Consider the following 12,632-nt stretch of genomic DNA (forward strand, 5'->3'; position numbering starts at 1 on the left):
AAATGCAGCCAATATTACATACAGATAATGTGTCATGAGACATGCAAATATAAATTGAATACACAGAGGACATAAGTAAAGGAAATTAAATTAGCTCAAATATACCTACAAATGAGGCATAATGATGCAATATGTATATAGAGTGGCCGTGCCAGCAATCGGAGGGTTGCTGGTTACTGGGGTTCAATCCCCACCTTCTACCTTCCTAGTCACGTCTGTTGTGTCCTTGGGCAAGACACTTCACCCTTGCTCCTGATGGCTGCTGGTTAGCGCCTTGCATGGCAGCTCCTGCCATCAGTGTGTGAATGTGTGTGTGAATGGGTGAATGTGGAAATACTGTCAAAGCGCTTTGAGTACCTTGAAAGTAGCAAAGCGCTATACAAGTATAACCCATTTATCATTTATCATTTACAGCTAGCCTAAATAGCATGTTAGCATCAATTAGCTCGCAGTCATGCAGCGACCAAATATGCCTAATAAGCACTCCAGCAGATCAATAAAATAAAAACATCTCACTTTTGTGCATTCACGCACAGTATAAAACGTTTGGTGGACAAAATGAGACAAAGAAGGAGTGGCATAAAACACGTCTTTCTGTGGCAGCATCGGAGAAAGTTGTACATGTAAACAAACTACGATGAGTTCAAGGATCACTGAAATTAGTAGGACAAAACGGTGCTTGCCAAATACTTCCATCAGTGAAGCATGTATAACATAAACAGTGGGATTTCTAACAATTAGGAAGGTTTGTGTCATGTTTGTTCTCCTAGAGAAAATATATTAAAACAAAAACTTTTTTTTTCTTCATCTTTTTCCATTTTATACATCTCTGAAAGAGGTCCAGGGACCCACTAGGGCGGCGCTAAATGCGGCTCTAGAGCTGCGGGTTGTTGACCCCCGGACTAATTGAATGACACCTGTGTCATGGCCTGAGGGGGTCTGTATCGCTCTCACTGGCACTTAATGACTTTGAGGAGGCGGGCAGGAACCCTGCCACACAAACTACAAATGTGCTGACTTGCTTTACAGCATACGTCACTCCCCCTTCCCCCATTCCTTAAAAAGACGGAAGTGCACTTACTGATATCATGGCAGAAGCTACAAAACAACCAAAGAAACGAAAAGTTTTGTCTGAGGAGACAAAAAAGAAAAAGAAAAAGAGCGCTACCCGGACATAAGACAGTCGAGGATTAACATTGCCACGGCTTTCACTCTCTGGCATGAGATCAAAGACGAGGTGATTGTTTGCCACCTGCCGAGATTGAACATCCTAGAAATTTCCCTAGTTTTAAGAGCTATTTACCACATTTTCCCGACTATAGAGCGCACCGGTATATAAGCAGCCCCCACTAAATTTTGGAAAACAAAATATTTTCCATATATTAGCCGCACTGGACTATAAACCACAGATATATACATTGTGAAATGAGTTATTTACACAGAAATATTCTGTAAATGTTTATTTACATACCTTAATTGTTTCCAAACAAGCGTCTGTAACGCGGCAGTAAAACGGCAGATCAAACAAAACAGAAGTCATAGCTCTCCAATCAGCTCAACAGACTCAATAACTCCACGGTGACGTTTTGATTTCAGAACGATGCTGCCTTGGCTCTGTTCCTGCTAAACTAGGAAGTGACTTGTCATGCTCAAATCAGAATGCTAATGCTAATGTTAGCTATCGGAAATGTCAATAAATAGCCACCAGCTACACATTATACACTACTTTGAAAAAACTCTCCAGCCGGTCTTTCTTTGCTCGGGACCTGCATTCGCCCCGATACATTCTTGGTAGTAGCGTCATGTTTGTAGAACAATCCAAGATCATTTTTTGATAGTGTCTGCTGTTTAACATCAGCCATTAGAGACAGAATATTTGTGACAATATTACATCATGTCAGTGTGACGCTATATGCGCTAGGCATCATGGGAAATGTGGTCTTTTTCTGGCAAAACACTACCGCTTTGAGCCAAGGGCGCCGCCAACATCAACCAAAACTGAAAGTTGTTAAGTGGTATATTAACAAATCTAACAAAAATGTTTTGTTATAATAAAATGCTTCTTCCCCTGACTTATGATTTCAAAAGTGAGTATGTTATTCATCAATTTTATCATAAAAACATAATAAATGCATAGGGAATTGTGTAACAATATCATGATAAGATTATACATACAAATTCATACAGTATATATAGACTCATTGAAAAGGTTTGACTGTTAAGGCACTAAGGCGCCCCCTTGTGGTAGATTCATATGGAAACACTCAGTATTTCCTCAAATAATGTCAAAATATTGTATGAAGTCATTCATAATCAGAGTTCAGTTCAAGTATGAAGTATTCTTTTTTTCATTCATAATACACCCGTCATGTGTCGTTTGATGGAAAACCCAAACTAGAAGAAAAAGAGTGTCTCCTAGCAACAGCAGCCTCCGCATGTCTGGCATCCCTTCCTCCTAAATGTGTGCTGTGAGGTTCTTTTCCACGCCAGCCTCCTGCCTGTCATGACAAACTCAGTGTCATCAGTGATCCTCCTCCCCCCGTCTAGGAATCAGGCGAAGCCATTCCACTGATGGTGGAGAGCTGCATCCGCTTCATCAGTCGCCATGGTGAGGAACTCCATCTTCCCAGCCATTGGCTGGGCAGCCGCCTCTCCTGTGCACGGATTGGTTGCATTTCTGTGTCATGTGAGTGGCTCTGAGACAAGCAGCTTTGGACTGAATTGTTTGTTTATGTCCGTTTAGGTCTGCAGCATGAGGGCATTTTTAGAGTGTCAGGCTCTCAGGTGGAGGTCAATGACATTAAGAATGCCTTTGAGCGAGGTAGGACTGCTCATTTAAATAAGAAATACACATTTTTCCGTACTTTAGCCGCACCGGACTATAAGTCGCAGATCTATGCTTTATAAAATGAGTTATTTACACAGAAATATTCTGTCAATGTTTATTTACCTTAATTGTTTCCAACATGGCAGTAAAACGGCTGATCAAACAAAACAGAAGTCATCGTCATGGACCCACTAGCTGTGGAAGCTAGCTCTCAAATCAGCTAAACAGACTCAATAACTCCACGGTGACGTTTTGATGAATTTACTATGGAATTTGTGAAACTGAAACAATACAAAAATAATGCCATTGTAAGTTAATAATGCTAACACCGACACTCGTAAGCCTGTTAGCATATTCACTAATGTTAACGACGCTAGCTTGATTCCATTACAATAGCACGTACAAATATGTATGAAAACACTCCTCCAGACATCACACATGGGACGGTTTAGTAAGTAAGAATTGTTTTAGTTATATTGTAAAACTTACAAACGTTGCTTGGAGGGATGAATGAAGAACACACACGAGTAGAAACGCTATGGACGACTAGTCGACGGAACAGCACTTACACTTCTGATTCAAGGCACGAAAACAGAAGGAAGTATTTCAACCCGCAGTGAGCAATATTGTCCAAAAGGTGGCGCTATAGCACACAAAACACCTTTTCAGTCTCGTTGTGATTATTACTTAATTTTGTTGCATGTAAGATTGTTATTGTAAGTTAATAATACTAACACAGACACTTGTAAACGTGTTCGCATATTAGCTAATGCTAACAACTCTAGCTTGATATTATTAGGATAGCATGAAAACACTCCTACAGACATCACACATGGGACGGGTTTAGTTGGTAAGAATTGTTTTAGTTACTGTATATTGTAAAACTTACAAAACATTGCCTTCGAGCAGAAACGCTATGGACGGTTATACTTCCGGTTCGAGGCACAAAACTTGAAGTACATTTTAAACCCACAGAAGCAAACTCATCCAAAAGATGGCGCCATAGCACAAACAATAACACACATTTTCAGTGTCTCCGTCGGTGTTATATAAAAACTATTTGTTGAATACTAAACATTATGGTCGTTAGCGAAGAGAAATACATAAATTAGCCACACAGTTATATAAGCTGCAGGGTTCAAACCGTTGGGGAAAAAAAAGTAGCGACATATAGTCCGGAAGTACAGTAAATAAAAAGTATGAGCTGGTGGTTTTGTTTGTACTAACTCGGTGGTTGCAGGTGAAGACCCATTGGCGGGGGACCAGAACGACCACGACATGGACTCTATCGCCGGTGTCCTCAAGCTCTACTTCCGAGGGTTGGACCAGGCCCTTTTCCCCAAGGAAGTCTTCCACGACCTCATCTCCTGCGTCTGTAAGAGTCACGTCCGCCCTGTCTCGCCTCGTTTGTCAGTCTTGCATTGTGTGACCAATCTCCTGGCTGTCGCCACGGTTACGTTCCAGCCATGGAGAGCCTGCAGGAGCGCGCTGTCCACGTGAAGAAAGTGCTGCAGGCGTCGCCCAGCAAAACACTCATCGTCATGAGATACCTGTTTGCCTTCCTCAACCAGTGAGTATACACCACCTGTGTACTTCTTCACCTGTGTTTCCCACACATTCACTTGTGAACAACGTTCCCTCTAAGGTGTGCGCCTGTGCAATTGCGCACTGCTCAAGCGTCCTCTGCGCACGGCAAATCTATGCTACGCACAAAATCAAATAAAAAAATAAGCACATAATTTTCGACACGACACGGACACGACAGAGAAAACAGTTTTCGTCATCATTGTTCAAATATTGTAGCGTCTGTCGAGACGCTTTGAGGACATGAATTCCATCGATCACTTTACTGAGCAAAACTCTTTATTGTCGGCCATAAACACATCACCAAAACATTAGTTAAAAAAATGATATCTAGCAAAACTGGTCATTTTCTGCAGTACAAACCAGACCAAAAGCAACTTTGTTAGATCAACAGCAGCCGCTCGCTCTTTCTCACTTGCGCCAACACATGCACATATGGCACTTAGCCAGTGATGCGTTTACAGACACATAAAAAGGCGGACAACTCCAACACCACACATAAAGTGTCATTCCAGGTCGTTACACTATGATTTACCAATCAAATGTGTGCTTATTCTAGTGTCATGAAATGCTGTTAGTATATTAAATAAATACTAATAAAAATATATTTTTTATAAACAGGAAGTTACAGGAATGTACACATGATCCCCTGCTTACATCTCATTGTGCAACATGTGAATGTTTTAATGGGAACTAAATGCAATGTCTGAAAGGGGTACAAATTATTTCCAAAGCAGGACCTCCACCCAGACAAACAATACAAGTACACAGTTCATGAAAAACAATATTTTTTGTTATTGTCATTATAAGTGGGCCTAAACACTTATATTAGAAAATAACCTCATGGAAATGACTGCTGTCATTTGATTATAATAATAAGAGAATGTTGTCTGTCTATCTGTGTTGGCCCTGCGATGAGGTGGGGACTCGTCCAGGGTGTACCCCGCCTTCCGCCCGAATGCAGCTGAGATAGGCTCCAGCACCCCCCGCGACCCCGAAAGGGACAAGCGGTAGAAAATGGATGAATGGATGGAGATTGAACTTGTTATTTAGTCAGGTTTGGGACAGGTGTGCTGCTGGTGTAGCCACAGTGTGCACGTCTGATGTTGCTCACATGGGCTCCACTGAATGCTCAGGGAGTTTTTGCGTTTGCTCACACACATGAAAAATTAGAGGGAACATTGCTTGTGAACGCTATATGACGGACATCATCTGCCAGAGAATAAGACAACAAAGCGGTTTTAGTTACATTTAGTGAGTAATCAGGACCTTTTACAGCAGATAGACTTATCTTTTTATTTTCTTTAAATGTAGCCTGTCCAGCCACTCAGAAAAATCATATTGTTGATGTAAATCAGGGGAGTCCCAAGTTTTTCCCCTGAGGGCCACAGACTGACAAATCAGAGGGTGCGGGGCCATTGTGGTAGTTTTCATCTTCAAGACCAGTAGAATATATTGTTTGTTTTCAAAGAACTAGAAAATGCAATTTCGGTTACGATTTCGTGTGAATGCTGAAGAGTCAAAGCCAGCTGAAATGCTAACAGGTAGCACACTGGCCGGATAGCGTCAAGTTACAACAAAATATGAGCACAATGAGCTAAAAGAGCTAGCATGCTACCGGTATTATCCTAACATGCTAATAATAGTATGCTTACAGTTAGCGTCAGTGAATTACCAAAATATATGACACTGAGATGTATACCTGCGAAAGTAGCTAAAAAAAATCAACATTATATATACTTGCAGTGTGTATATTGTACATATTACATATTGTTATGAAGGTGTCTGTTACTACATTAAATATATACTTGCAGTGTCAATATAAAACATATTACATATTGTTATGAAAGTGTCTGTTAATACATTATATATATACTTGCAGTGTGTATATTGTACATATTACATATTGTTATGAAGGTGTCTGTTACTACATTATACATATACTTGCAGTGTGTATATTGTACATATTACATATTGTTATGATGGTGTCTGTTACTACATTATGTATATACTTGCAGTGTGTATATTGTACATATTACATATTGTTATGAAGGTGTCTGTTACTACATTATATATATACTTGCAGTGAGTATATTGTACATATTACATATTGTTATGAAGGTGTCTGTTACTACATTATATATATACTTGCAGTGAGTATATTGTACATATTACATATTGTTATAAAGGTGTCTGTTACTACATTATATATATACTTGCAGTGTGTATATTGTACATATTACATATTGTTATGAAGGTGTCTGTTACTACATTATATATATACTTGCAGTGTGTATATTGTACATATTACATATTGTTATGAAGGTGTCTGTTACTACATTATATATATACTTGCAGTGAGTATATTGTACATATTACATATTGTTATGAAGGTGTCTGTTACAACATTATATATATACTTGCAGTGTGTATATAAAACATATTACATATTGCTATGAAGGTGTCTGTTACTACATTATATATATCAATCATCAATCAATCAATGTTTATTTATATAGTGATTATACTTGCAGTGTGTATATTGTACATATTACATATTGTTATGAAGGTGTCTGTTACTACATTATATATATACTTGCAGTGTGTATATTGTACATATTACATATTGTTATGAAGGTGTCTGTTACTACATTATATATATTCTTGGAGTGTGTGTATTATACATATTACATATTGTTATGATGGTGTCTGTTACTACATTAAATATATACTTGCAGTGTGTATATAAAACATATTACATATTGTTATGTAAGTGTCTGTTAATACATTATATATATACTTGCAGTGTGTATATTATACATATTACATATTGTTATGAAGGTGTCTGTTACTACATTATACATATACTTGCAGTGTGTATATTGTACACATTACATATTGTTATGAAGGTGTCTGTTACTACATTATATATATACTTGCAGTGTGTATATTGTACATATTACATATTGTTATAAAGGTGTCTGTTACTACATTATATATATACTTGCAGTGAGTATATTGTACATATTACATATTGTTATGAAGGTGTCTGTTACTACATTATATATATACTTGCAGTGAGTATATTGTACATATTACATATTGTTATGAAGGTGTCTGTTACTACATTATATATATACTTGCAGTGTGTATATAAAACATATTACATATTGCTATGAAGGTGTCTATTACTACATTATATGTATACTTGCAGTGTGTATATAAAACATATTACATATTGTTATGAAGGTGTCTGTTACTACATTATGTATATACTTGCAGTGTGCATATCAAACATATTACATATTGTTATGAAGGTGTCTGTTAGTACATTATATATATACTTGCAGTGTGTATATTGTACATATTACATATTGTTATGAAGGTGTCTGTTACTACATTATATATATACTTGCAGTGAGTATATTGTACATATTACATATTGTTATGAAGGTGTCTGTTACTACATTATATATATACTTGCAGTGAGTATATTGTACATATTACATATTATTATGAAGGTGTCTGTTACTACATTATATATATACTTGCAGTGTGTATATTGTACATATTACATATTGTTATGAAGGTGTCTGTTACTACATAATATATATACTTGCAGTGTGTATATTGTACATATTACATATTGTTATGAAGGTGTCTGTTACTACATTATATATATACTTGCAGTGAGTATATTGTACATATTACATATTGTTATGAAGGTGTCTGTTACTACATTATATATATACTTGCAGTGTGTACATAAAACATATTACATATTGCTATGAAGGTGTCTGTTACTACATTATATATATCAATCATCAATCAATCAATGTTTATTTATATAGTGATTATACTTGCAGTGTGTTTATTGTACATATTACATATTGTTATGAAGGTGTCTGTTACTACATTATATATATACTTGCAGTGTGTATATTGTACATATTACATATTGTTATGAAGGTGTCTGTTACTACATTATATATATACTTTCAGTGTGTATATTGTACATATTACATATTTTTATGAAGGTGTGTGTTACTACATTATATATATACTTTCAGTGCGTATATTGTACATATTACATATTGTTATGAAGGTGTGTGTTGCTACATTATATATATACTCGCAGTGTGTATATTGTACATATTACATATTGTTATGAATGTGTCTATTACTACATTATATATATACTTGCAGTGTGTTTATTGTACATTATACATATTTTTATGAAGGTGCCTGTTACTACATTATATTTACTTGCAGTGTGTATATTGTACATATTACATATTGTTATGAAGGTGTCTGTTACTACATTATACATATACTTGCAGTGTGTATATTGTACATATTACATATTGTTATGAAGGTGTCTGTTACTACATTATATATATACTTGCAGTGTGTATATTGTACATATTACATATTGTTATGAAGGTGTCTGTTACTACATTATATATATACTTGCAGTGAGTATATTGTACATATTACATATTGTTATGAAGGTGTCTGTTACAACATTATATATATACTTGCAGTGTGTATATAAAACATATTACATATTGCTATGAAGGTGTCTGTTACTACATTATATATATCAATCATCAATCAATCAATGTTTATTTATATAGTGATTATACTTGCAGTGTGTATATTGTACATATTACATATTGTTATGAAGGTGTCTGTTACTACATTATATATATACTTGCAGTGTGTATATTGTACATATTACATATTGTTATGAAGGTGTCTGTTACTACATTATATATATTCTTGGAGTGTGTATATTATACATATTACATATTGTTATGATGGTGTCTGTTACTACATTAAATATATACTTGCAGTGTGTATATAAAACATATTACATATTGTTATGAAAGTGTCTGTTAATACATTATATATATACTTGCAGTGTGTATATTATACATATTACATATTGTTATGAAGGTGTCTGTTACTACATTATACATATACTTGCAGTGTGTATATTGTACACATTACATATTGTTATGAAGGTGTCTGTTACTACATTATATATATACTTGCAGTGTGTATATTGTACATATTACATATTGCTATGAAGGTGTCTGTTACTACATTATATATATACTTGCAGTGTGTATATAAAACATATTACATATTGCTATGAAGGTGTCTGTTACTACATTATGTATATCAATCATCAATCAATCAATGTTTATTTATATAGTGATTATACTTGCAGTGTGTATATTGTACATATTACATATTGTTATGAAGGTGTGTGTTACTACATTATATATATACTTTCAGTGCGTATATTGTACATATTACATAATGTTGTGAAAGTGTCTGTTAATACAATATATATATACTTGCAGTGTGTATATTATACATATTACATATTGTTGTGAAGGTGTCTGTTACTACATTATACATATACTTGCAGTGTGTATATTGTACACATTACATATTGTTATGAAGGTGTCTGTTACTACATTATATATATACTTGCAGTGTGTATATTGTACATATTACATATTGTTATAAAGGTGTCTGTTACTACATTATATATATACTTGCAGTGTGTATATAAAACATTACATATTACTATGAAGGTGTCTGTTACTACATTATATGTATACTTGCAGTGTGTATATAAAACATATTACATATTGTTATGAAGGTGTCTGTTACTACATTATATATATACTTGCAGTGTGTATATCAAACATATTACATATTGTTATGAAGGTGTCTGTTACTACATTATATACATACTTGCAGTGTGTATATTGTACATATTACATATTGTTATGAAAGTGTCTGTTACTACATTATATATATATATATATACATTTACTTGTAGTGTGTATATATAACATATTACATATTGTTATGAAGGTGTCTGTTACTACATTATATATATACTTGCAGTATGTATATTGTACATATTACATATTGTTATGAAGGTGTCTGTTACTACATTATGTATATACTTGTAGTGTGTATATAAAAGTTGTTGGAGGGTTTTGAAGTTTTTTTTACAGAATTTGAAGGCTACAACAGTGACTTCCATTAGCTGCATCTTCAAAACCTTTATTAATCATCTTTAAAATCTTAAAAAGAAAAATTGTGTGTTCTTGTCTCTCGTAATAATTGTGAACTACAGGTAAAATTCCCCAAAAAGTGCAGTTCCCCTTTAAGTTGAGGTACCACTCTAGTAGGTCTATTGGTGAAAGCTGTCTAACATTTTGGTCACTTTCTACAAGCAAACTTTCTGTGGTCCAGTTGCACAACAATTTACAGCAAACATAAATACCTCAATCAAAATAATAATCATCTTTGTAAAAAGCAAAATCTGTGTGATTTTGCAGGGGTACCTAATGTTGTGGCCCATACTAGGATGGCTATTACTCTGAGTCCATGTATAGTGTACCCATAATAAAGGACAAACAAATGATGTCATCTTTTGTATGACTAAAATTGATGAGAGCATACATATCTTCATCCTGGGTCTCTATCTTGAAAGGCATCTTGACGTTCTTCCTCACATGGCTTTCCTCAAGCACGTCCTGTGTGCTGAGATTGCAGTTAAATCCAAAGCAAAAATAGACTCATGATGGCCAGCGTGAGGTAAACAGCCTTTGATGCTGTGTGAAAAAGCACAAGAAGACCCTCAGCAGGAGTATTTCCAGCCGTCGCTTCATCAGAGAAACGGAAAGCTTGCCTAATAACCTCTTCCTCTGCTGGGTTCATCTCCATAGTCTGGTCTCATATGTCATGACTTGATGAGTTCTGCAGGCCTGCACTCCCCTCCCGGTGAAACTGTCTTTCTCTTTTCTAAAACCGCGACATGGCGGGCAAACAAACAACTTGTTTTTATGTTGGTCACCTGCTAAACACACACCTGCAACGTGAGGCTCCTGAGTACACACAGTGGCTCCAGGCAGCCTCGTGGGGGCCGGAGATTTATGGTCACCTACCTGAGCCTGCTTCTTTTCACACACACACACACACACACACACACACAGACACACATTTATTTATTTATTCCTTTCTTTAGTTTATTACGAACATGAACACACTTACAGAATAATACATTACACAGTTTCATATCATTTCACTTTACATCATGTCCGAAAAGGAGTAGGAAGAAGCAAAGCTTATTTAATCCTACCCCTTTCCCACTTCGGATCGTTTACAAATATATACTTTCTTTTACTGACTTTTTTTTATAGTAAAATGACATCCGTGAATGAGTAATACAACAATTTTGTAATATGTAATTAAAGGCCTACTGAAAGCCACTACTACCGACCACGCAGTCTGATAGTTTATATATCAATGATGAAATCTTAACATTGCAACACATGCCAATACGGCCGGGTTAACTTATAAAGTGCAATTTTAAATTTCCCGTGAAACTTCCGGTTGAAAACGTCTATGTATGATGACGTATGCGCGTGACGTCGATGGTTGAAACGGAAGTATTGGGACACATTGTATCCCAATACAAACAGCTCTGTTTTCATCGCAAAATTCCACAGTATTCTGTACATCTGTGTTGATGAATCTTTTGCAATTTGTTTAATGAACAATTGAGACTGCAAAGAAGAAAGCTGTAGGTAGGATCGGTGTATTAGCGGCTGGCTGCAGCAACACAACCAGGAGGACTTTGAGTCGGATAGCAGACGCGCTATCCGACGATAGCCGCGGACCGCATCGATGATCGGGTGAAGTCCTTTGTCGCGCCGTCGATCGCTGGAACGCAGGTGAGCACGGGTGTTGATGAGCAGATGAGGGCTGGCATAGGTGGAGCGCTAATGTTTTTATCATAGCTCTGACGAGGTCCCGTAGCTAGGTTAGCTTCAATGGCGTCGTTAGCAACAGCATTGCTAGGCTTCGACAGGCGGCACAGCATTAACCGTGTGGTTACAGGTCCAGTGTTTGGTTCGGTGTCTCCTGATAGTAGTATTGTTGATCTGCTGTCTATCCTTCCAGTCAGGGGCTTATTTGTTTTGTTTCTATATGCAGTTAAGCACGATGCTATCACGTTAGCTCCGTAGCTAAAGTGCTTCACCGATGTATTGTCGTGGAGATAAAAGTCACTGTGAATGTCCATTTCGTGTTCTCGACTCTCATTTTCAAGAGGATAAAGAATCCGAGGTGGTTTAAAATACAAATCCGTGATCCACTATAGAAAAAGGAGAAAGTGTGGAATCCAATG

At 36.2% G+C, this 12,632-nt stretch overlaps 1 protein-coding gene across 3 annotated transcripts in view; it reads left to right on the forward strand.

Moving 5' to 3' along the window:
• Positions 1-12,632, forward strand: part of srgap2 (SLIT-ROBO Rho GTPase activating protein 2) — a 246,448-nt gene that overhangs the window by 205,119 nt on the left and 28,697 nt on the right. For all 3 annotated transcript variants that reach the window (XM_062054845.1, XM_062054860.1, XM_062054852.1), the window contains exons 13-16: positions 2,548-2,608; positions 2,744-2,821; positions 4,068-4,202; positions 4,292-4,397. In XM_062054845.1, the coding sequence (XP_061910829.1) occupies positions 2,548-2,608; positions 2,744-2,821; positions 4,068-4,202; positions 4,292-4,397 (380 nt within the window). The remainder of the gene's footprint in view (positions 1-2,547; positions 2,609-2,743; positions 2,822-4,067; positions 4,203-4,291; positions 4,398-12,632) is intronic.

This window comes from Entelurus aequoreus, linkage group LG01 (genome assembly GCF_033978785.1).
Source record: "Entelurus aequoreus isolate RoL-2023_Sb linkage group LG01, RoL_Eaeq_v1.1, whole genome shotgun sequence".
In the NCBI taxonomy this organism is placed as follows: domain Eukaryota; kingdom Metazoa; phylum Chordata; class Actinopteri; order Syngnathiformes; family Syngnathidae; genus Entelurus; species Entelurus aequoreus.